Source organism: Aethalodelphis obliquidens, unplaced genomic scaffold (assembly GCF_003676395.1).
Source record: "Aethalodelphis obliquidens isolate GAN/ISIS:26980383/991018 unplaced genomic scaffold, ASM367639v1 scaffold27, whole genome shotgun sequence".
Taxonomy (NCBI): domain Eukaryota; kingdom Metazoa; phylum Chordata; class Mammalia; order Artiodactyla; family Delphinidae; genus Aethalodelphis; species Aethalodelphis obliquidens.
The window spans coordinates 11,670,379-11,697,536 of record NW_020837971.1 but is presented as its reverse complement, the minus strand read 5'-3'; the positions used below and the strand labels follow the sequence as shown (position 1 = coordinate 11,697,536).

The window sequence follows — 27,158 nt, the reverse complement described above, 5'->3', positions numbered from 1 at the left end:
TTTCAAGTCAATATTAAGACATGAGGACTGATAAAGCCCATGGCTTGAGCAAACTCAGGGTTCACAGACACCTTGAAAACTTTGCTTCCTACATAAGCCTTTCATAGCCTTTATGGTGGAAGCAGCTCTGAACTACATTCAACATTCAGGGCACTTGTCCACTTCAGAGAGCACGGGCCAGTGGATGGAGCCCTACATGACACAGAGACACGGTGGGTTACCTTGTAGAGTTTGCAGTGGCAGAGTCATAATGCCTCCAGCTGCAGCTGCTGCTACCAGCCCTTGGATGTTGGTGAGATTCGCAGTGGGCAGTGTGAGGACCAGCCCTTGCTGCCCTCCTAGCTGTCCGGCCATGCTGAAGGGGATGAGGACAGGCTGGCTGAGAGCCGGCGTGCCTCCCGGCCTCACACCGGTGACAGCAGAGGCTAACTGCTGGGCCGTCAGAAGTGGCTGCAAGGAAACACAAAATCCCAGCTCACTTTCCAGTGGAACCAAGACATGCGTTGTTAGAGCATTCTTCTTCTACTTAAGCTGGATCAGAAAGTTCCTGTACAAGTAGCAAAGAGACATGTTCTAGTCCAGAAAAAAAAGCTTGACTTCTAGGAAAAAAATTGAAATTGTATTTCGTTAATCTTTTTGGAAAATTTCATTTGGTTTGGAAAGCTCAAATACCTTTCAAAGTAATACCCTACACATATATTATTCTTCCATGGATTTTCACTTGATCCTACTCTTATATATTTGAAACTCTCTGCTAATTTATTCTGTTTTTCCAAAAAGAACTCATTGGAATCAGTGGAATTTATTGGTTCAAAAGAGCAATGAAATACTATTTTCATCTATTAAATTAGCAAAAATAATGCAAAAGACTTATGCAATGCTGGTAAGTCTGTAGTGACACCATTATATGGATTTAGGACAGGCGGACTGGCATAAACCTTTTGGAAAGCAGAGTCCGTTATCAAGGGCTACAGAAATATTCATCCCCTTTTGACTTAGAATATACTCCTGGGGTATGCTTCTGAAGACACCATTTTTTAAAAAAATATAAATGAATGAAAATATGCATTATATTTTAAAATACATAAATGTTGAAAAACAGTTTGTTATATTGATAGTACTAAACTTGGTAAGATATTATGTAGTCTTTAAAATGGATCATTCTGACACCTCTAGAAAAATAGAAAATGTTTATGAGAATATATAAAATTAACTGGATAATAATTAAGCAAGTGATGATGATCAAATCATTATTAAATGGTAAAATTATATATGTATAATGACAAGATCTAAAAAGGAATATAAAAAAACAGAAATATTTGATATGGATAAATTTGAAAAGCTTTAAACAATGTCTTTTGGTATTACACTAACATTCTTTGCCCTGTTAAAATGACATTAAAAACACATGTTTACATCCACTATCCAGTAGCCATTGTTTGATATGGAAAGGCAGCCACATAGGTGTGCACTTCTGGGCACTAGATATATCTGAGCTCAGGTATGAGCTCAGGTGGGGGTCTTCAGGATGATGTAGGAAGGATTCCTTGTCCAACCAGGCCAGATGACTGAAAGGGTCACTGATCTTAGCATCCTTCATCCGGGACTTTCATTGCACCCCTGCAGGAGCCATTTAAGATCTAATCCCATGCCCATTTTTCTTCTACAGGAGCCGATAAAAAACTCTCATTGGGGAGTTTCAACTTTTTGTTTTTAACACAGAATGATTCTATAAACTAAGAGGTAACTCAGTGTAGGTATAGTACAAAGCCCAATATTTAATAGCCAGGCACTATTTTAATGTGTATGAACTCCGATGTCCTATCAATGACATACTGAGTTAGTTACTTGTCCAAAGTCACATATCCAGAGGGGTGGGGGGATTCCGATCCAGCCAGGCTGCTCCAGAGCCCATGTTTTACTCCCTCTCAATACACAGAACAGATTTGGAGAAGGGGGTGGCTTTATTTGAAGAATGGGGGATGGCTGAGTCATAAGCTTCAGATTGCTGGCATCATATCACTGCCAGTAGTGGTACCATGATGAAAGGGAAGGCAAATGGGCAGTCTTCAGACTGTATGCAGGCCACAGATGTGGATGGTGGGGCCTGCAGCATTTTTTTAATTGAATTCATGGGTTTACAGCAGGGCATCCACTGTCCACTTTGTCCCAGTGTCCCCTGCTTCTCACTGTCTGGGTCTGTCGTGCTATGTTTCTAACCTGGAGGCATTGGAGTTTGTCACCCCTGCTATGTTCACACACACACACACACACACACACACACAATGTCACGAGCATGAAATTAGAAAGGGCATGGCCTTCAGAAGCTGGTTTCTGAGATGCCCAGTCAAACTCCCTCTAAGTCTCCATAAGAGATCAGGCATCAACCCAAGCTTTCTGTCTGGAGCACAGAGGCATTCGTGCTCTGAGATGGACTTTGGAATCTGAGGCCATAGGGAGACTTGGCGGGGGCTGGAACAAGAAAGTCAAGACCAACTCAAGCTCTAAACTTGCGTTTTCAAGCCTGCAACTGATGAGCCCTAAAGTGCTGAAAGTGATTAATTTCCTGGAATCACAATGACAACCAAAGAGAGAGAAAGGCTCAAGGATCAGCTTCTTTTTCTATAAAAGTGGGTGAACTCTGAGAACTTCACACTAAATGACAGAGGTTTAAAAAAAACAAAAAAAAAGCCCAGCCTTTTACAACTGTGTTGTACATCTCCATATAACCATACCAGGCTGCAAAAAACAAATATAGGACTTTAAAAAATAATGAATGTTATTTCTTTATTAATGCAGGAGCTATATATGATGTACAGTATTGTCAAACCCAATAAGCTGAACTTGCATTAAAATTGTATTAACTTTTTTGTATTAAATCACATCTTGTATTTCAAAAACGGCTATAGTAAGGTTGAAATAACTTAATTTTCTTCACACTCCAATCATTAAAGTTTTACTTTCCAGAAAACTGCATGATAACCAAAAGCACAATTATAGTGGGTTTTAAGAAGAAAAAATGTTTCCAAATTATTAAAATCAACATTCCCTTTAAAAAGAGAGAAGAGGGGGCTTCCCTGGTGGCGCAGTGGTTGAGAGTCCGCCTGCCGATGCGGGGGACACAGGTTCGTGCCCAGGTCCGGGAAGATCCCACATGCCGCGGAGCGGCTGGGCCCATGAGCCATGGCCGCTGAGCCTGCACGTCTGGAGCCTGTGCTCCGCAACGGGAGAGGCCACAGCAGTGAGAGGCCCGTGTACCGCAAAAAATAAGTAAATAAATAAAAAGAGAGAAGAGTTCTGCTAACATTTTTTTTCTTGATGGTATTTAATAAATAATGTAGCCATATAGTTTCCCATACAAAAAATTATCACCGTCTTTGCTCTGTTGGAGTTAATTGGTTTTAACTCATTATTATTTATTTGGTTATTTATATGGTTAAACCATCCTACATGCAGCAGTTGAGAGATACTGACCTGTGGCCCAACCGGGAACGGGAGGTGGGTCTGACTGGCCTGCTGTTGTTCAGGGGTGCCTGGGTCTGACAGCGCCGGGTTTCCTCTGGCCCCTGGAATTCAAAAGAGAAACGCACCCTTAATATAAGATCCAGAATGGGAACTGCCCATGACCCCATTTTCCTGTGATGTCACATAGCATTAAGGCACAGATGATATGCCAGAGTGCTTTACCAATAGCCCCAGTGCTCAAATCACTTGTCAACTGCATACATTATGCTAACGGACGTTCGGGATGGACCAAGTCATTCTAGGAGGGAGAAGGCTGTGACAGCACAGAAAGTGACACCATCATCAGTCGCACTAATAGGCTTGCATTATACATCAGTTTGCAGGGGGTGTGCCAACATGGCCCCGGTGTGGGAAACTGCATCCTTTATGCATAGGCGGGCAACAGCTAATCTAATTTCCCAAAGCCAGAGAAAGCACGATCTCAGACATGACCAAGCACATCTATATTATCCCTTAATATGGCTTCGTACCCTTAAGCCCTTTCTCCATACACACTTCAGGTACTGAATCCTATGGATGAGTTTTCCTAAAAACAAAGCCTTTTTCTTTTCTTTTGTTAAAAATTGAAGTATAGTTGATTTACATTGTCATGTTAGTTTCAGGTGTACAGCACAATGATTCAGTTATACATACATATATATATATATATATATATATATACATATATATATATATACACACTTTCTTTTTCAGATTTTTTTCCCTTATAGGTTATTACAAAATACTGAGTAGAGTTCCCTGTGCTCTACGGTAGGTCCTTGTTGGTGGCTCCTTATGTCCTAAAAAACACATGCATCTCCCTAAGCAAATTTCCTGGGTGCTAACTTACCCCCACACTACCCCCAGGGATCCCCCCTGTGGTGAGCATAGACAATAACGTACTTCCTTTGCTAGAATCCTGTTGGATGCTAAAGTGTGAAAAATGAAATTCCACCAAAACAGCAGACCTTTCAAACTTTCTTAAACATTATTGTTTCTCTGTGTGTGCTCATGTGCTTTGTTTCAGGACAAACCATAGAAGGTGATACAGTGGCAGTAACAATAAATATATAAATAAATAAGAAGCAAACAAAGCTAGCAGCCATCTTTGAGGGGTCTTAGTTGGTAGCTTTTGTTTTCTTGGTGATTGAAATCTAATTCCAAGCCATCCTTAACAAGATCCTCTTTCCTGATGTTTGTCCTATGAATAGCAAGTGGAAGACAATTCAAACCTTGTTTACTGGCGTGCCATGGATGACCAAGAAAAAAAAGATATGATTCTGTCACACTTATAAATTTTAAAGAAGGTATTATTAGCTCATTTAAAACAAATTCTTCTATATATTCTCCAAAGGGACAGACTTATAAATAATGGAAATGTGGAGAAAAATACTTCAGCACATTAAGCTACAAATAAAATTGACTGCTACATATTATTCAATTGACTTCTATCTCCACAGCCGCGTGTCAATCATAACAGCATTTTATAATAGGATTAAGCAATAAATGTGCAAAGCCATTATGCAGAAATCTGAAAATCTGATTAATTTGTAATATTTTTTTGTGCCGAAAGTCAAGAATGGACATTGCTTGGGGAATACTTACAAGCATTCTATTGAAATTTCTAAATTGATTTGGAACAAACTAATAAAAACACAGACTTGCTGACATTTTATAAAGTGAATTCTGTCAAAATACGTTTGGCATTTTAATGATCGCTGTCATTTAATAACAAGGGTAAGATGGCCCATCATAAGATGCCCACAATTTCCCCATAACATGCAGGAGACCTTTCTTCTAAATTTTTTATATTTGATTTATTTATCATGCTTGAGTAGCAGGGCATTTTAAACTGGGAGCTGCATTATGCAGTGTAAATCTCACAACTTCAGTTCTTACAGACCCAAGTCCTATTTTGCCTTAGAATTCTCAGAAGAGTTTTACTTTTATAGAGCTAACCAGGTCCCAAAGTGATCTTTTGGTCAATTAACGTAAATTCTCAAATGGTTAAAAATCTGCTTTGGTTTAGTTTATGAAAATGTTTTAAAAAAATTGGTTTGTTCTTTATGCTTGCCAGACATGGATTTTTATGTCTGACTGTGAAAAACTTTGACAATGCACAGAGAAAGAAAAATCTTTTTACACAATTAAAAAACATATATCTTAATCAAAAACTTTTTCTATACTATGCCAGGCCCTTCTGTCTCATATTTCTTTCATGCATACCAGGCTCACTTTTTGATTCTGTTCCTAATGACACATCATGGTAATGTTTGGGATCTGTCCCATCCAGGCACTGTGTCAACAAGATTGTGTCTTTGTTACCTGTAACTTGACACAGATTACATTTGCTTACATTTTATTCTCTGTTGCTGGAGGCTCTCACCAGTGCACAGCAGCTTGTTTTGAGGCTGGTTATCCTCAAAAACCATGTTCAGTGCAGTCCAGGGCAATTCCACACAATTTCATGTGTAAAATGAAGTCTTTCACAGGCTCTAGAGGAGATTATGTATGCTCTCCTGCCTGGATCAAAAAGTGATGTTTCTTCTTAATGCACATCTCCATTTTCCCCAAACACATGTATCACACTTAACCTTGTAAGACCATAAACTAATCTGTCTGGGTCATAAGGCGGCTCCCAAATCAGGGGCCTTCTCAGAGCCAGAAGGGGGATCCAGTAATCAGAATGAATAAATGACATTGGCTAAGAGTTTCAGAGAGCTCTGAAGCAGCGCTCAGCCGTAAGTTAGCAGAGAATTTGAGGTTAGGTACAGGCACAGATACGAAAATGTGAACTTAAGTGGGTTGGGCAGGTTCCTCCTGATCAGGGTCCTAGGAAATATGCTAGGAGATCAAGGAGATCAAGGAAGCCCAGAAAGCTCTCTGTGGCCTGTTCTGAATTTAAGAGTCTAGGCTTTTCTGGCAGCAACTGTGAGCTCCTGTGTTCACTGGTTTACTGCTTTATGCCCAGCTCTTAATGTAGGCATCATTCACGTTGATTGAATATTCACTCAATGGAAATAGAGGTTGGGCTTTTAATTGGGAGCTGGTATAATTCCTTTAAAATAGGTATGGGCATCCACTTCACTAGTTACTCTTAATTAGCATAAACTTTGGAAATTATCTCTAAATTATTAGCTTCTTAGCAAATTCGACTGTAATTCTGATTTTTTGTTTTGTTTTTAAAATTTTTATTGGAGTATAGTTGATTTACTCCAATGTTGTGTTAGTTTCAGGTGTACAGCAAAGTGAATCAGTTATACATATACATATATCCACTCTTTTTTAGATTCTTTTCCCATATAAGTCATTACAGAGTACTGAGTAGAGTTCCCTGTGCTATATAGTAGGTCCTTATTAGTTATCTATTCCAATTTAGATATTAAAAGCAGCTTGGTGTACAGGTTAAAAGCAAGCACTCTTAAATTTGAAACTTTCCTTGCATTGAGATTTAGCCCTGCCCCTTAACTAGTTGGGTGAACTTGGGCTGGTTTTCCAGTTTACTTATATATACACTAGCTTCCTCTTGTAAAAACCCGGGAAAATAACTGTATGTCATTCATAGGGTTGCTATGGTGAGGATTAAATGAGCACATATATTTGTAAATGTCTTGGAACAGTGCATGCTTGTCACAAAAGTGTTCTTTCTCTTGACTACCATTAGTTAAAAAGATTTAATTTTATTTAATACAATATTTAGCATTATTTGATTTGCCCATCATATTTACCTGCCCCAAGTAACTCAACACAAACGCCCATGCCGATGTGTGTTGTCCGTGTTTCCTCACACACCACCCTAACTGTGTGCTCTGTACCATCTGATAAATGTTTGGATCTGAACTAAATGGTCAGGTCTTTAAAGAGCCTCTGAAGTGAGATGTGCATGGATAATCCTTCCTTTAGTCCCCGGTAGCATGACCAGGTAATATGGCACAAAGATACTGGCAATTTGCTCCCAAGTTCTCACCCAGACCATAGCTTAGACCAGCAGCTCTTACCCAGGCCTATGAATCAGAATGGTCTGTGGAGCTTCCTGAACACACAGAGGTTCACATCCCTCATGAGGCTACTTTCAGAGCATCCAGAGGGTGGCTCATGTGTACGTTTTATAAAACTCCACTGGTGATAGAAGACCATGGGGAGAAAACAGTGGCTTACATGCTGCTCAGGCAAGTATGAATCTCCTCTGCACTGAGGATGCCATGTACAATTAGTTTTACGACAGCAGATGGGTCATCAGCCAGCATTACTCCCTTGGCCCTCCAAGCTCCTCTACCTGGAGCATTCTTCCATCATAATCCTGGTGGCCTTCTAGTTTAGCAATCTATGTCAGATGTATCTATTTTGTAATATTCACAGGTACTTCAAGGAGTAAAAACTGATTTTAAAAGGGATCGTAAGGACTTCCCTGGCGGCCCAGTGGTTAAGACTCTGAGCTTCCACTGCAGGGGCTCGGGTTCAATTCCTTATCGGGGAAGTTCCAAATGCTGCTCGATGCAGCCAAAAATAAATAAATAAAAGGGATCATTAAAAAATTTAAAATAGCTACATTACATTTATTTCTTTCCTCGCTTTATCAGTAGCAATTAATGAATGTTGTTGGCTGAAAAGCAAATGTATTAGTCTTCTGTAACGTTTACAGTTTTGGATCTTCATTCAGTTTTTTTCCATTATCAAAATGTATTAATGGGTTTTAATTTTTTTAATAAATTTATTTATTTATTTATTTTTGGCTGTGTTGGGTCTTCGTTGCTACGTGTGGGCTTTCTCTAGTTGTGGCGAGCAGGGGCTACTCTTCGTTGCGGCACGTGGGCTCAGGAGTTGTGGCTCACGGGCTCTAGAGTGCAGGCTCAGTAGTTGTGGTGCATGGGCTTAGTTGCTCCACAGCATGTGGGATCTTCCTGGACCAGGGCTCAAACCCGTGTCCCCTGCATTGGCAGGCGGATTCTTAACCACTGCGCCACCAGGGAAGCCCTGGGCTTTAATTTTTGAGTGCTTAATTTAAAAGTAAATAATAAGATGACCAAGAAATTAAAATAAATAAAATAAAATAAAGTAGCTATATAATAGAAGTCACTTCTGTAAACACAGGGACCCCTGATAGAAGTCTGCTAAGGAAAGGATAAGTCATAAATGTTGGAGACACTGAAAGACTGATTAGGAGTTCAGCTGGTACACTGCAATGAAACTTAATTTTAATTGCTAAAATGCCTGCTTGTCAGAGCATTGGTTCATTCGACACCATCTTTCCAGTGTTGATCTTGTATGCAAAATCTGCAAATCTGCTGGCGGCTCTCTCTGCTCTGGAGAGCCTGAACTATCTAGGTAGCCGGCGTGGGGGCAGTGATACCCTAGGCCCCTGCTCCTCTCTTTAGTAACTTCCTGATTGGGGGAGCCTCTGAAGTTGCACCCTGCCCCCCACCAAGTCAAGGTCAGAGTTCCTGAATGACCATCACTGCATTCCTCATACTAAGTTAGTTTTCCTTTGCAAATTAAAACAATTTTATTTTTGTATAAGAGTTTTGGATTAACTGAGGCAAACAAGACTCAGTACCTCTTAGCAACTCTAAGAGTGAAACAGATGTACACTCCAGGATAGAGTTTTAAATGCGACCCCCTCCACCATTACCCCTTGCCCACACCTGTCTTTTTGGAGTTGACTCTTCCAAATAAGTCATTTTAAGAAACAAATAGGACATTTTTAATCCTGAGAGGGCATACTCCTTTCTGGATCCTTACCCCATTGCCTTTGCAAAGAGGATATAAGGGCTGGGGCAGATTGAGGAGAAAACAGACTTGCACATATGAATGGCTCATCAGAATACACCAGTTCCATTGGCCATCCTCCAATATTCAGTGCATGAGATTCCCTCATTAACGACCAATGCATTTTTAACAAATCGATTCTTCAGAGGGAGAGTTTGGGTTTCTGTCCACTATGCATTAGCACAAACGGTCACAAGAAGGTCACAGGGATCCCTCAGCTTTTTCTGGTATCTATACCTTTCCTACCCACTGTTTGCTGTTTTCACTGGGGAGTGAGGTGAGGCAGAGGTTGCTTATTGTAAGATGGACAGTTGAATGCATTATTATTTCATGTTGGGTATGTGAACCCAGCTAAGTGGGGCAGAAGACCCCTCTAAATTAAACTTCCCTTTCTTTCAATTTCTTCAAGATTACTAAATGCCAAGGAGGGAGTAGAGGTGTCCATAAAAATCTTTTCAAAGTCATTGCCACTGTCGGCCATTTTTTATTGCCCGTTGAGATTTCTTTATGATACGGGCCACACATGTATTTACGTCCAGAACACTATACAGACCCCTGGTGGAATTGGAGACTCTAAAGAGATAAGCCACACTTGAAAATTAAACATTCATTAATTAACTTAGGGTTTGTGCATTTTTGCAAGTTCTGTTGTCAAGTACTTGTAACCTCACCCATTGAGGCCTGTAGAACAGTAAGTGTCTGATGACATTAATGGGAAGAATGGATTCCTTTATTCTTCTAGCAGGTGACTTATCTGGCCTTTGATGGAGGGAAATCCAGTTATCTTTGAGTGAGGGGTCTAGGTCCTCAGTGGTTTTATTTTATTTTATTTTTTCTTCGGTGGTTTTAAATGCTGATCTTTATTTAAAGGCTGTACATAAGCATTAAAAGTCAAAGGGAGATTCGAGATATCTAGATAAAGCAGAACAAGAAACCCCGAAAATCCTTTATTTGGACTTGATTATCTGAAGGTGTTTTTGTAATATCTACCAAAATTATTCAGTATTTGCTTCAGCCCTCCATGTAGACTTAGTCTATGTGTGCTCTGGAAACCTTTAAAGACGTTTTTTTCTCTCAAAATTTCCTGTATCTCCCTTCAGTCTTCCTCCAACAATTTTTTATCATTTGTTTTCACATCCATCTCATAAAAGCAGAGCTGAACTCCTGCGATATCCAGGCCAATAAAGTTCTCAATTTCTGTAAATGCTTCCTCTCAGAAAAGAGATGAAAAAGAGACAGTCATCAAATATACTTAAGCAAAATTCCACGACACACTGTTGGCATGTGGAGAGCTTTGGGGTACGCATCAATGCTTGAGCACTGCTGTGTCTACAAGAGTATAAATTCTTTCAGGGCAAAGATTCTTTCTCACTCACTTTGTATCTCCTGCAGGTCAGCTCTGGGCCTTGGCGTGTGTGTATGTATGCATATATGTGTGTACGTATATATTATGTATGTACGTTGTTGTTTAGGTAAGTTGTTCTTAAAATGTTGGAGATGTGTATCAGAGTGTGCTGAAACAATTTAGAAACAGATTTTAAACCACCTGAAAATGATTTGTCTCATTTTTAAAATGCCCTTCTTGATCTAAGAAGCTTTGCTAATATCAACACACTTCTCCCAGGAAATGGACACTTCCTCTGACAAGGTCATTGCTAGGGGCCACGTTCAACACTGCACTGCATCCAGGGATGAAGTCCTTGCTGTCAGCCTACTGATAGGACCCTGCTACGGGCCCCTGGACACAAAGGTCGTGTAGACCCTGTGTTTTTATGCCCATGCAGGGAGCTTGATTCTACGCTTCATCTTTGCTCAAATTTACATGAGGGCTGGCTACATAATTTATGGGGCTCAGTGCCAAATGCAAGTCCAAGTCCCTAACGTGGGGCTGGGAAGTCAATATCCCCCTTCCCCAGGGCTGCTGCCTTAATCCACGGCAGATGGGTGGACTCAAGAGATTGCAGCCTCCTTGCTGGGCTGCGCTGGACACCTGGTTGGGATGAGTTGCATGCTGATCCTATGACTCTCTCTGCACCTGAGTCTAGAACACTGAGAAGGGCAGAAGGGAGAAGGTGACAGCTGCACTCCAGCTTCTGGGGGTCCTGGGGCACCCAGGGCAGAGAGCAGGTGGCTGAGAATTGCCCTGTCCTGAGAGGTAGGGAGGTAGTGGCTGGACCGCCAGAGGCTCCAAGCCTCCCTGCCTCTGACCCCACACTCTTGTCGTCCCATTGGACTTGACCCACAAAACACAATTTCAAAGATAAATTATTAAGAATCTCAAGATGGTGACCTCAGAGCCTTAAATTCCAAACATGGGACCCTGCTGGGTGGCGAGCCCTGTGTACCTGCAGTGGTTGATGGCCCATGAAGCAGGCCCTGCCCAAGGGACCTTCTCATCAAGGGTCCTCAAGTTTTAAAAAGTGCACGTAAACCTACAACTCTTTGAGAGCCATCTTCCAAATCAGTGTAAATTCTGATAAGAGTGTTTATGTCTATAGACGAATTTAGACATGGCTTGTTTTCCCCAACAAGAAACCAAACTTACAAATCATCATGTTATTATCAGTGACCACATTTGCTGGAAAAGTAAGATAAAATTTTGTTTTGTTTTCTATCCATTCTCAGTTACCTGTCTCTAAAATGGGGAGACAAGGCATAAATTCCTTAAAAGAAAAATCATAGAAAAGATGTCTTTTCTTTCAGTTGTAGACCTAATTTACTAACAATGTTACACTTTCACTAACAATAAACACAGATTTTTTTCCCTCCTGACCAGCTGCCAAGTTTGACAACAAGGGGATGAGATCAAGACACTCTCCGGTGGAATAACGGACCTAGTTTTAAGGTCCTCTCAATTTACCTACCCATGGTAAAACATGCAAGAATTACTGAGAACTGACTTTAAATACGCTTGAAAAATGGTCAAAGCTGATAACTAATCTGCTTTAAAATTGTGTGTGTGTGTGTGTGCGTGTGTGTGTGTGCGTGTGTGTGTGTTGGGGTAGGAGGATGAGGCAGAAGGGAGGGGAACTAGTCCATTTTTTCTTACCTTCGTTATAGTAACAGGGGTGACAAGCTGTAGGGTAGAGGTCACTGTGATTCTTTTTGCAATAGCCCAGCCTCCAGCCTCTTATAGCAACACTTGAGTTTGTATCTAATATCTGCAAGGCTCTCTTTGAGGCCCCCCAGACCTACAGAGCTGCACCATCAAAAGTCTCATTATGAGTTTTTAAACTGTTTTCAGTTTATTGAGGTTCTTAGCTGAGCAGCCCCCATTGCAGGCAGACCCCAGAGACTCTGTGGGTCCAGTTCCAGACCACCACAACACAGCAAATAAAGTGAGTCACAAAAATTTTTTGGTTTCCCAGTACTTATAAAAGTTATGTTTACACTATACTGTAGTCTATTAAGTGTGCAATAGCATTACATCTAAAAAAGTGTACACACCGTAATTTTAAAATACTTCTAAAAGATGCTAACCATCATCTAATAACACAAGGTAGCCACAAACCTTCAATTGTAAAAGAAAAAAAAATGCAGTAACTGTGAATCATGTTAAAGTGAAGCACAATAAAGCAAGGTGAGCCTGCAGATACCTGGACCCCAAGTCTGAGAAGGAGGTGAGGGTGAAATAGAGAGCGCTGCATCGTGGTTACATGAGCTCAAATTCCTGGCTTAGACTGAAGTCAGCTGGAAACCACAGTGATGTATGTTTCCCCTCTTCTCCAAGACCTACATGCCTTCAAAAGGTCTGAACTCTGCACAACCTTTCAGCAGCAAGGAGGCTGCTGATTTGACGTTCAGAATATGATTTAACCGTGAGCCACAATGGAAGAAATCATTATTTCAATTGGAAATGATGGCCTCTGGGTGCAGTCGCTTCTGATAACATACGCGGTACAAGATCTTGGAGACCCTCAATGCAGAAAGCGTGTGGCCCTCGATCCGCGGTGACTGCGAAGAGCAGGTGATTAGATCATCACAGACTGTTAACTTTCCCAGACTTTGAGACTTCACAGGGCAGTCCAGTTAAAGAAGACCGTTAATGATCATGCGAATAGAAAGATCTCGGCATTTCATTTTGCCAAGTAAAAACATTTTTTTAAACTGCCATGCTCTCTCACGATCCTACAACAAAGGTATTTTAAAGCCTTTCTCCCATACCAAAGAATGTGTTCTCTGTTTAAAGGAAAATCCTTTAAACTGAAGCAATTCAGACTAATGAAAAACTCATTGCATCGGACTTTTTTTTTCTCCTTCTCCCTTTGCCCAGTGTCTGCTTTTTTTTTTCTCCTTCTCCCTTTGCCCAGTGTCTGCAGAGGGACACTGGTCTGTCACAGAGCATTCAGGAGCTTCTGGTCAACCTGGTAGGATTTGAGGAATCACAGCAGCCCTCCCCTTTCACTCCTCCAGGCATAAGAAATATCTGACCAAACACTCCTAAAATGTTTCTTCTTTTGAATAAATAATTCCTCTTTTGCCTATCCTTTTGTAGAGACATCAGTATAATTTTCTTTATATATAAAGTTCTATGTGCCAAGTAATACATTAATTACTTTGCATATATTATCAACCCTTACAAAAACCCTGTAAGGTGTTTATGATTATTATGTCCATTTATACAGGATACTAAGCTTTATTACTCACATACCTAGTTAGTGACAGAGGTGACTATATCCCAGGCTATACGATTGATGGAAGGCCCACATCTGCATCAGCTAGACTGCTCCACAGCTCAAATATTTTATAAGCATTCACCAAACGCTTACTATGGGCCAGACACTTTGTTTAGTATTTTGTCTACATTTTCTCATTAAATCTCCAAAGAAGCCCTGTGTTATCAGGATTATCATTCTCCTTTTACAGCTGTGGAAACTGATGTTTAAATGGCTTAAACAACTCACCGACAGTCACACAGTTAACGAACAACAGCACTGGGATTTGAACCAAATTCCATCCAACTCCAACACTTACACTACCCTAGGTATCAAATGAAATGTTCCAGGGAGACAGAACACAATAAATCCCACACCATGACAGAAATTGTATTTTGGGGATATTTTCTTCTGTACCCAGTGAACCCTGGCTCCGGAGACCTCTAGTTTTCAGGTCTGGGAGGTGGGTGATGGAAAAAGGAAAATGGAACATGATGGGAGGAGACAGGCTTCTCCTGTGCCCTACTTTTCCCCCAGCCATATCCTGACCAGTTCCTAAGAAGTAAGCACTCCGGTCTCCTTTAAAATAATGCTCATAAAGAGCAGAATGACAGCCGGATTTAGTTTAGGGTCTCCATGTGATCTCTGGACCAGCAGCATAAGCACCACTTGGGACCCTGCTAGGAAGGCAGACCTGCGGGTCTCAGCTCACCTGGGTCTCAGACCCACGGAACCAAAATCTGCATTGAAAGAAAATCCCCAGGTGATTCATACTCACAGTAAAGTGTGAAAAGCACTGGTTTTGAGTTTACAACTCTTTTCCTCCCTCCCTCCCTCCCTTCCTTCCTTTCCTCCCCTGGGTGGCATTTAAAGTGTACATGCACCTAAAACGCCCAATTTTTAGCAGACATTGGCAGTGGACTGTTACATCTTTTCTCACAAAAGTCAGGCGGGGGCAGGTGAGAATGTAGGAAAAGCAAACGTTCAAGAGGCACACTCTCAATCACAGTAATAACCCTGGAGCATGTCTCACCCCGTGCAACCCGGTGGGAGGACTCCCAGTGAAGAGGTTCACAGTGGGAAGTGCTGTTCCTACATTCTTAAAGGGAAGCATATTTATCCTTTTTAAAACACAGCAAAACTGATGCCAAATGTAGCCCAATACCCTTGCTCTGTGATATATGATGATTTTCCTGACACTTTCTCCTTCCATACCCATATCTCTGCTTTTCCATGGTGAGGGCCCATGAAGATAAGAGTCTGGACTCTCTATTTCAGTTATTTACCCTGAGAGTGCCACATTCTTTGCAAAAGTAGCCAGAGTGCCACTTTAAAAAGGGGGGATAAAAATTTTAAACCCCTTAAAGTTGAAATAAAATTGCATTTCTACACAGATACTCTGAAAGGGTAGAATTTGCAATCACTCTTGCATGCAACTAAAGATTGGTGAAAGTGGGGTCACTTAGAACTCGGCAAAGGACAGGAAGGAAATACCCCCAGAGGAATTACATTGCATGAAACTGTACCATCACACCTAGTGAGCAAGCCGTTACAGTAATGAAGCTTCTATGACAGCATGACAGCACAAGATTGTGCAGGAAGAAAAGGATGTCACAAACTCACTGTGTACAAAATGCCAAGCGCTGCAAAACCTTCTTTGGAGATGGGGTAATGAAACGCTGCATCTGTAATAAGATTAAGTAGATCTAGAATATAAAAACTCAGACTAATGACCCATCAATAGATTGCTGGTTAGATTTCCGCACCCCCCACCCCCGCCGAGAATTGGTTATAAAAAACCAACCAGCCAAACTAGTCCAATTCATGTGTCTCTGACCATTTTTCTCTCACTTAGCCTATTTATTTCTTAGCATTACTGTAATTGAAAAAGTATCTATTGCTAAAAGATGCTATTAACTTGAGTGCATTCATAGAGTGTTCTATCACTAATAGACTTAGGTCATATTCTTTTATCCGTTTAGCAAAGCATTATTTTGTTGTCCTCTTGTTCAGAAGATTTTGTTCCGCTTAAAGTCAAATAGAACAAAAGCTTCACAGAACTTGTTCAGATTGTTTTTTTATCATTATTTTAACTCCATTATATGATAGGATCAAATGCATAGCAATTTCCATTTGTTATATTAACTTATTTTTGGATCTGTGTCAGAGCTCATTATAAAAATTATGCCTACGAAACATGACTTGGACTCAGATTATAACGGTAAGGTTCTAAGTCCAAATACTTTAAAAATCTACTTCTTGAGTTTACATTTGGCTTTAGAACGGTAACGTCCGCATTGAAGTAGAAAACAGAGCCAACCGCTAACTCAATAGTGAAAAGGTGACATGGTGGAAATAGCGCTGTCCAGTCAGTTAAAAATATATACCAAATCTAGGATGCTACAGATGTAAAATTCACGAATATTTTATGTTGCACTAAGAAAGAAAACAAGTTGCTGATTAAACCATGACATGACACTGATTATAAGACACATCCCAATTTTTATCCTAAAATTTTCCCTTTAAGGTGTCACATTAAATTATGAGGAGGAAAGCTGTGTATCTCAGAATGAATAAAATACTTTAGTACTCATTGGCCTTTATATATCTATAAATTATGGCACAGAGAACAAGCAATAGCATAAACTGGAAATTTTACATTTAGTCTCTAAATATCCTCAAGATTGGGTGGGTCAGACTTTTATGACTGGAATATGATAAAATGCCTTATTTAGAAGAAATAGATTCAATCAAGAAGGGATCGGGGAGGGCTTCCCTGGTGGTGCAGTCGTTGGGAGTCCGCCTGCCGATGCAGGGGACACGAGTTCGTGCCCCGGTCCGGGAAGATCCCACATGCCGCGGAGCGGCTGGGCCTGTGAGCCGTGGCCGCTGAGCCTGCGCGTCTGGAGCCTGTGCTCCGCAACGGGAGAGGCCACAACAGTGAGAGGCCCACGTACCGCAAAAAAAAAAAGGGATCGGGGAAAGAAACTAACAGTTGTAGAGCATCAGTCTGGCTACAGACTAGAATATTCTACATATGTCACCTGATTTCATCTTCGTACCAGCCCCATGATATTAGAACTCAGGTCAGAAAATTTAAGTAACAGACATACATCCACAGCTGATTTTTTTTAAAGGAGGAGGAGGAAGAGGAGCTGGGATTCAAACCCTCATGTGGTCAAGTTTTGGGGTCCAAGCTGCACTGTTAGCAAATCTATGGACTGTCTGCAAATCTAAGAATGTGTAGAATGAGGAGTGTTTAGATATATCTACATGCTTCAGCCAAAGACCACCATGTAGTCGAACTTGATTTATAGACTCATTGACAGGAGGGAGAATGCACACCCTGGGGAACCATGGGGCATCACAGTAAGAAGAGATGACATAGATTTGGGCTTGTGTTGAGTGACTCTGAAGAGGGTTTGAAGAAGTGCTCTGCATTGCTCTGCATTGGACCCTATCTGGAAGTCAGAGCTATGTTATGATTGAATATTCTAATAGTTCTTGTGTGAGAAGATAGGAAAGAGAGAGTGGGGTTAAAGTCATAATTGGGAAAAGAGCAATATTCACTCATATTAGCCAGGATGGGTGAATAGTTGGTCATTTTGTGGTCTGGACAATGTTCTCGTTTTGTCTGTCTTCAGACGGGCTATGGGGTGATCTTGGTTTTGTCCTGATCCATCCTGGTCAGATTGGCCTTGTCTGATTTGTCTGTGAAACTGGGTTCAGGAAGACGACACCAAGGCCTCCGGTGTGTGCCAGGCTGTAATATTCCGACAATACAGCCTGGAGTCAGAATGACTTGCGTTTTCATCTTTGCTTCACCTGTGCTATCTGTGTGACTCTAGATAAATTACTTGACCTCTCTGATCTCAAGTGTCCTCAGCTGTAAAATGGAGATAGTCATGGCACCTGTATTATACTTGTGATAGGGAAACAGATTACCGAATGAAAAGAGCCCAGCATTGTGCCCGGCACAAAATAAATGCTCAACAAAGTTGGTTGTCACTATGAGTTATTACCGCTGCATTATTACAAATGACATTGACATACGATTAACCAATCACAAGTGATCTTGATAAAGAAGGAGAGAGGAAAGCATGTGACCACAGAGGATGCCCTTTAGAGGAGCCTGTAAAATCCGACATGTGCACCAATATCCACGAATGAATTCAGGTACAGGAAAGAAAAAATGCAGGAAGACTGGACAAGGAGGATGACGACTGAATCAAAATCGCCACATCTAAAAACTCTGAGTTCTTGCCCAGTGTTTCTAAACCGCACATTTCCCATAAGTCCAAAAAAACTCAGCATCTCCCCTCTCAAAAGCTCAGGTTCCTCCTAACTTGCTCCAAAAGCAAATCTCTTTGCCTGGTCCCTCTGCTTCACCCCCAGGGACAGCCAGACACCATATCCCACATCTTGCACTCCAGCCTTGCTGACCACTTCCCCTTCTCTGCTTCAGCTGCCCTCATTGTCACTCAGACCATGGACACAGTCGCCATACCTCCAATCTGTCCTGTCTCTCATCCTACACACTGATGGCAGTGAGACCTGTAAATACTGGAGACCTCCCCCCCCCCCCAATCTTTGGCTTCTACCTCTCTGAGAGAAAGCTGGGTTTGCAGATGCGAGTGGTAAGGGCTTGGGGTGGAGTAGGTGGGCAAGGTGACACCTCCATCACGAGACCTGTCAGTGTCTGGCTGGCCCCAGGGAGAGAAGTAAGGGAGCTGCAGAGCCTTTTGGGGGAGGGGCACAGACTCTGCAGCTGGATTGCCCGTTGTCTCCACCACACACCAGAGGTGGGACCTCAAGCAAGTGGCTTAATCTTTCTCTGCTCAGTTTCATCATCTGTAAAATTGAAATAAAAATGGTACTTCCCTCATAAAGTGAGGATTAAGTACATTAATCCATATAATTAAAGTTTCTGGCACATAGTAAACACTCAATGAAGGTGAGCTTTCTTTTTTTTTTTTTTTAATTTTTTGCGGTACGCCGGCCTCTCACTGTTGTGGCCTCTCCCGTTGCGGAGCACAGGCTCCGGACGCGCAGGCTAAGCAGCCATGGCTCATGGGCCCAGCCGCTCCGCGGCATGTGGGATCTTCCCGGACCGGGGCACGAACTCGTGTCCCCTGCATCGGCAGGCGGACTCTCAACCACTGCGCCACCAGGGAAGCCCGAGCTTTCTTATTACTATTATATTTCAAGGGAGACAGAGCCCTATGCTGGGGTCCACACTGCTAAGTGTGTCGCCCAGCGGGGCTGCAGTCCACAGAGCGGGCAGTGCTCCAGGCAGCAGGCCTGGTAACAGTGGCCACAGCTGTTTGATCTGACAAAGATGCTGAACATTAGCCTCAAACATCGTCAGTGCCTCGAGGGCAGGGTAGAGCCCGCAGGTGTGTTGGGAGAGGAACACAGAGACAGGATGGCGCAGGATCCAACAGCAACCTCCCCTCGAGGTTGGTGAAGGCTCTGTGGGCAGGAGGATGACAGGCACTGCTCACAGCTCAGACCTAGGGGAGAGAGAGCTCAGGACGGAGCACATGCAGTCAAGTGTGAGCTAGGGTAGAGAAGAATGAAAGAAATTATACTTCCCAAGCAGAAGGTATGATTTTCAGGGCAATGTCTGGCAGTCATGGCTTTGGCCAAAATGATGCAATTGATACCTTAGAATCTATACATGGGCTGGGTCGCACCTGAATGTGAATCCAAAAAAGAGCTTAGCTCCTAAGTGGATCCTAAGCACAGATGTATATATAGGTGGACTCTTAAAATAAGGACCAGATGGACAACAGCAAAAAAGGAGATGGTGACAGCCCTTATGGGTGAGTGAACAGCAAACGATTGCTCAGAGCCCAGCCTGGATTCTGTTTGTATTTTCTATTTTATTTCATTTCATTAATTTTACTATTTTATTCTGTTTTATTTCATTTTATTTTATATTATTTTACTTTATTGTGGTAAGAACACTTAACATGAGATCTACCCTCAACAAAATTTTAAGTACACAATAAGTTATTGTTGACTACAGGCACAATGTAGCACCTATAGAACTTATTCATCTTGAATAACTGAAACGTTTTACCCACTGAGGAGAAAATCCCCTCCCCCATCCCCAACTCCTGGCAACCACCATCGACTCTGTTTCTATGAGTTTGACCATTTTAGATACTTTGTATAAGTGGAATCATGAAGTGTTTGTCCTTCTGTGTCTGGCTTATATCACTTAGCATAATGTCCTCCAGGTCCATCTATGTCGCATATGGCAGGATTTCTTTCTTTTTGGATAGTATTCCATTGTATGTACACACCATATCTTCTTTAAGCATTCATCCCTGGATGGACATTTAGGTTGTTTCCATATCTTGGCTATTGTGGACAATGAGATATCATCTCACACCTGTTAGGATATGTATGTCTGAGTCACTCTGCTGTGCACCTGAAACTATCACAACATTGTTAATCCGATATACTCCAATTTATAAAATAAAAAGTAATAAAAAAAAAAGACAACACATGTTGGCAAAGATGTAGAGAAAATGGAACCCTCGTCCACTGTTGATGGGAATGTAAAATGCTGCAACTGCTATGGAAAACATTATGGAGGTTCCTCAAATTAAAAATAGAACTACCATACGATCCAGCAACCTCACTTCGGGGTATGTACCCCAAGGAAGCAAAATCAGGATCTCAAAGAGAATCTACACTCCCATGTTCACTGCAGCATTATTCACAGTAGCCAAATATGTTTGTACTTTCTTGCAGCTGCCCTTTATCTGCACTTTCTTCCAGGACAAATCAGGTCCTTGCTCTGTAGGGGAGTTATTCTTGCGGGATTCTGAGTCCTAAAATCAGAGTCTGAGTTCCAAATCCAATAGCAAATGTGAGCTCTAGCCACCTCATCTGAAAATTGGGATCCTAACCCTAGTCTTTGATCAACGACTCTTCACGATATTATTAACTTCTTGCTAGGTGGCAGGTATTTTACAAGATGCTAGGGACACATAAAAATAGTGCTATGTCATCCCACTTCTCCTCGTTACTTAATTAATTCACTCATTCCCAACAAATATTTACTGAATAATGACCAGATACAGTTCCTGGGCCTTTGGGGCTTATAGCCTAGCAGGGAGGCTATGCATTAAACTAATAGTTAAACAAAGAGTTGTTTCAGGAGACCCCCTGAACAAGGCTGCAGGGACCCCTGGAGGACCAGGGGCAGCCCCAGGATGTCCATCTCCATTTCCACCAGTTGCCCCATCAGGAGAAGATGTTTGGGAGTAATTGACCCTACTCTTATAAAACTTCCTTTGAGACATACCCTTCATGTTTAAAAAACAAAATCTGTAATTGCATCTTAACGGCTTGTACCGTATGAACAGGAGTTTAAAGACCTGGAGCCCTTCACGCAATGGTCTCCACTGACAGCTTTTCTGCGCTGGCAGGAAGGAGGAGACTTAAGCAGCTCTATCTGGATCTGATTACCCCAGGACTATTCACTGTATATTTTAGCTGGGCTGAGACTCTTGTCCTTATTTCCCTCTTGTTCCTGCCCCCCCCTCCTTTCTTCTCCCCCAGCCAATTGCAATGCTGTTCTAATGACTGCACGGATATTAGATATGCGTAGCCATCACCACTTCCTTAGGTAACAATGGATAAACATCAGCTTGAGAAATCCCAGGTCTATATTATTTATGAAGCTGCAATTCTCCTGTAAATAACCCAGTTGTTAAAATGATATGTATCTATGTAATTGAGTCTTCTGTATACAAATAAATAAGACTTTATTGCAATGTCAGAAGTTAACAGACCAGTCAATAAAATCAATAACTCACTTTTTCTTGCTTATATATCTAACTTTTCTCCACCTTTCCTATGTCCTCTGTTTGTTCTGGTTACATATTACTGCTCACATGAAAGCACAGCTCTTGTGCTTCTGTTTCTTAAATTGTAGGCAAAAGGGGAAATGGCAAACAATGGGGAAAAGAAAACCATGAAACCTTCCACCCAGTTGGTGTTTCACATTTCACGTGTATTTTTTTAAGGAAATTAAAGAGGAGAGAAAAATGTCTTGTTTTATAAGTCAGGGTGCAGATATTTTTAACCTGAGTGCCCCACCAAAGGCATGAACAAATCAGGTCACAACCAGAGGTGTGGTAAGCATCTCCAGGCCAGCACTGCCTTGGTTCCCTAACCGCTGTCAAAACAGCCCTGCTGGATTAGAGCTGCACCCCTTCACCACCATGGCTGAGATGGTGTCGGCATTTCCCTTTTAAATCCCCAGTGTTGAGAAGTGGGTAATTCAGCTGGAAAATTTTTCTCTGCATAATCCGTAGCATATACTATCTCTGAAGTGGGGAAGAGGTTTATTTGGAATTGGTAGGTATTTTTGAAAGCAATTTGCTTAATTGATTTGGCCGAGCTTACTAAAAGAGCTTAAAAGAACAGTTTGATATTTTTTGGTGCCTATTTAAAAAATCCAATTAAACAAATTGGCATTGATCCAAATTTTCCACACCTGAGGGGGGAAAGATAACCGAAATTGAGAAAAAGAAAAATTAATAGATTGAGTGCCTCTAATCTTCATGATGGTTCTACTGCTGTGCAAATAAGTCCATGATTTAATGGTCCATCCACATGGACCAGTTTGTCCTCTCCCATGGACTAGATAGATGAAACTGTCCCTCTATTTTCTGTCAGAGCAGAACTGGGACTCTTGGGAAAGGAGGCCCCTGGCATTTATGAGAATTGACAGGGAATCCTGGACTTTCCATCAGGTAGGTGGAATGCTGGATTCTTAGTGGTTTGATGTTGAGAATATAGTAATGTTCATACTTTGGTTTGGAACACAAAATAATAATTCAGATTTGCATAGCATCTTTTGTATAATAATAATAAGGAATTGAATTAGGAGTTCAGGATTAAAACATACACACTATTATATATAAAATAGTAACCAACAAGGACCTATAGCACAGGGAACTATACTCAATATTTTGCAATAAACTATAAGGGCAAAGAATCTGAAAAAATATATATATATACATACGTATAACTGAATCACTTTGCTGTACACCTGAAACTAGCACAACATTGTAAATCAACTACTCTTCAATAAAAATAAGTTTTAAAAAAGGAATTATATTCATCATTGTGGATCATGAATAGTAATGGCAACTTTTAAATTCACTCTTCAGCAAATGGAAGCTGTAGGAGAAGGTGGTCTACAAGAACTCTTGGCATCACCAGGGCTAAGAAAATGTGAAAATTATTGGTCTAGAGGATACTGTCAATTACTGCTAACCCAGGTTACAGAACTCATGATTCTCCTCATTGTATTTTTCCTGTAGTAAAAACTTGCGGTTTGGATATAGTATATTTAAAGTGCCTCTGGGACTTCAGTGGAGATGCTGGTACTGCCAGATGCTCAGGGAAGAGGGGGCAGGTGGAGACACAGACTCAGGAACAATCAACAAACAGGTGGTATTTAAAACCATAAAGTGGATGAACTCCCAGGAAAAGTGCATTGGAAGAGCAATGACTTAAAGACAGAATTCTGGGCAGCAGCAACGGTTCACAGTTACAGCAGAAAAGAGGAGGCCAGGAATTAACTAAGGAGAAAACACTCAATGAGTGAGTTAAGAACTCAGAGTTCAAAACTGTCTAGTGGCCAAGGAAGGAGAGATTTTGTAGGAGGATAGTACAATTGGTCACCCCAAATGCTTTAGAGGGGTGTGTGTTGCTGGTATAGTGGTGAGCATAGCTGTCTTCCAAAGGCTTTAGAAGGACTGAGTAAGAGAATAAGAGAAAGACAGCCACTAGACTTGTTAATATGTTAACATATACCAGCTAATTAAAATATTACTGGAGGAAGAAATGTTAGTATGAGCAGTTTCATTGGAATAATGGAGACTGAGGCTGCATTTCAGTGAATGGAGGAATACATAGCAAGTGACGTACCGTATACTATGTGTTTAAACGTGCAGCACAGGTTAGATCAGTGATTTTCAAACTGTGGGTTGTAGTCCATTAGTGGGATGTGAAATGTTTAGTGAGTTGCAACCAGCGTTAAAAAAATATAGAGTGTAATAGAAGAGAGTAGAATAAGACTGCAATAGAGTGCTTGGCGCACATTAAGGGCAAATATTATTTCAAGAAATTTTAGTTTCAGTTGCATATCATATTTCTGTGTATTCTGAGTCCCACTATGCAACAGGTTTTATACTGTAAATTAAGGTCAAAAAGTCTGAAGTCCTCTGGATTCGAAAGCAAAAAAGCTAGTATGGAGCAAAGATTTTACCTTTCCTTTTATGCCTTTTCTCTGACTGTTCGTTGAAGCTACTGTCTCATCAGTTCCTCAGGACAGAGCCCTGGCTGAGGAAGCACGTTCTTATTGTGGCTCCTGTACAGGAGCGCACGCGCTGGACTTAGCTGCTGCTGCCTTTGTGCCGTTTCCTCCATTAGTTCCCTCCTTCAAGCCAGAGCTCAGGATTTACTCTTCTGGGGACCTCCCCATCACCAGCCCACCCCTCCTTCTGCTACTATTGATCCCTTTACAATGGGGTAGCACTTTTAATTTTTCAAAGAGCTTTCACATACATTTTCTCATTTGACCCTTACAACAATCCTGTGAAGCAGCTAGAGGCAGGATTATTATCCCCATTTGGAAGATGGGGAAAAATGAAATACAATGCACTGAAGTGGCAGGTCCTAAGTGATCAAACACGCAGCTGGTCAATGGCAGTGGCAGAGCCAGTACTGAATCATTCCCACACCCCACCAGGTCTGGAACTGTCCAAGAGACAAGGAGTGATTCTAATTGGGGCCATGTCAATTTCCACCCTTAGTAATATTTCCTGTAAACACAGTTCTCCATCTGCTCTAGACCCCTAATACAGAAAGTGTGGTCTACAGGCCAGTACCAACCACAGAATCTCAGATCCTCCTGGACCCAGCGGATCCCAATCTATGGTTTAAGATGCCCAGGTGGTTTCTACGTGTATCAGAAATTGAGAATTACTGATGTTGGTCGTGTGTGTGTGTGTTTGTGTGTGTGTGTGCGCGCGCACGCACGCGCGTGTATGTGTGGTCCCTCTGTGTCCCATGGATAATAATAAAAGAGCAAAGACTCACGTTGGATATTTCAGACGCCAGACTCTCCTCGAAATATGTCACACTAACTCTGCCAATCCCCACAACCCTAACTAGGGGAGGGGAGAGTTCCACCCTGATCTACATTTTACAAACAGCCAAAGCAATGCCCAATCTTGTAAAAGTGATAGAACTGAGATTTAAACCCAGGCAGTGTGGCACCAACATGCATATTCTCAATGCATTACGCCATTCCACCTCACTGATGAAAAAAGAGCACCCTTCCTGGTCTTTTTCAGGATTGTTCCACGGCACCTAAGACGACAGTCTTGATACAATAGCAGAGACTGAGGTTTTCTTCACTGATCAGTAATGCTGTAATAAAGTGGAATATAGTCATACTATCATAATGCAATTGTAACTCCACATATCTGGAGGCAGAACCCTAGAAACTCAGGTTTCCAGAAGACCTTCAGAGCAGACCCTATAGCTCTTTAATTATGAAAAGCCAGTTTTTATTCCCCTAATAAAACTCAGCTGAGAATGCCAAGCTCTAGACACACACTTGGTCAGTTTGCATTGGGTACAGAAAGGAATGCTCCAATGGGATAGAAACATCTGGAAAAGGGCCTTTTTCTACCACAGCCAAGAAGAGAAGGGAAATGAGCCATAGACGGAGGACACAAATGTGTGTGCACTGCCCAGAAGGACCTCTGTAGATGTCAGGCCCCTAGAAAGGAGGCGAGAGGGTTTCCTGCCCAGCAGCCCCATTGGTGAGGTCACCGCAATGAACTTGGATACTACTGTTCTGCTGGTTCCTGGGGAGGAGCTTTTTTCCTGGACAGACGCACATTTACCAAGCTCACAAGGTTTATAGACACCAAAATGGCAACATATTAAGTTTAATTTAAAAACAACACATTCTTTCCCAGTAGGCTATGCTTCTCCATTGAGAGAGTTTCTGCATGGGTAATTTTAAAAGTATATTTAATATTATAATTTTAATATAATTTTTACTGTATTTATAAAATATGATTTTGAAAATAAAATATAAAAATTACTTTTTGTAATCTAACCATAGAAGATAAAACCCTATAAGCTCTTCTTACTCAATGGAGATGATAGAAGAGAGACTCTCACAGGGGAATAAGATTCATATAAGATTCACCTATTCAGAGAAATCATTGATTTTAAAACATAGCATCAGTGAAATAACTTCTTAATAAAAATGTTATATTGAAAGTGTAATTGATTGTGAGACACTTTCTAATCTGAGAATGCTAAAAATCTTAGTAGAAGGAAAAACTAGGAATTTCATATTTGATGGTATCAGGCTATGAGAGCTTAAGCTTATGGAAAGTTACAGGACCCTTCAGCCTGAGTTCTCAGGAGGTGCCGACGCTCCCCTGCAAAGAGACACATGACTCCACGTTGCTTTGATCATCTACACTATGGGTGAAGTACTAGTGCCTTTCCCAGAGCATGAGAACAGTGATTATCTTCTAAATAATCCATTCTCAGGGAAGACAGTGATAAGATTAAAGGACAAGATCATAGGATACTGAAACTACTTATTTAAGTTAGAGTAGGATTACTAGCACACTCTGTCAGCATTCCTATATGGAAGTGTTCCCCAACCTTTTTGGCACCAGGGACCGGTTTCATGGAAGAAAATTTTTCCACGGTGGTGGTGGGGGGCGTGTGGGTTGGGGACCCCTGCTATATGTAACATTTGTTGAGTACTTTCTTCATGAATTCCCATCAACTCTACCCAGTAGTTACTATTATTATTCCCATTTTACAGATAGGCAAATTGAAGCATAGAAATTAAGTAATTTGCCTGAGGTTAGGTAATAAGAGACAGAGCTAGCTCAAACTCCAGATGGAATCTACCTTCTTATCTCTGGCCTAAAACATCTCTCTACAGTTGTGTCATCCAATATGGTAGCCACTAGCTACCTGTAACTGTTGAGTTCTCTTGAAATGTAGCTAGACTGAACAGAGGTGTGCTCTAAGTATAAAATACAAACCAGACTTCTAACACTTAATATGAGAAAATACATAAAATATCCCCTTCAATTTTTTAAATTGACTTAAGTTTTTGAAATGATAATATTTGGGGTATACTGGATTAAGTATAAT

General features: G+C 41.3%; 1 protein-coding gene across 2 annotated transcripts in view; it reads right to left on the bottom strand.

Moving 5' to 3' along the window:
• Positions 1-27,158, bottom strand: part of POU6F2 (POU class 6 homeobox 2) — a 363,025-nt gene that overhangs the window by 249,662 nt on the left and 86,205 nt on the right. For both annotated transcript variants that reach the window (XM_027123965.1, XM_027123966.1), the window contains exons 2-3: positions 3,475-3,566; positions 222-450 (exon numbers count right to left, since the gene is read on the bottom strand). In XM_027123965.1, the coding sequence (XP_026979766.1) occupies positions 222-450; positions 3,475-3,566 (321 nt within the window). The remainder of the gene's footprint in view (positions 1-221; positions 451-3,474; positions 3,567-27,158) is intronic.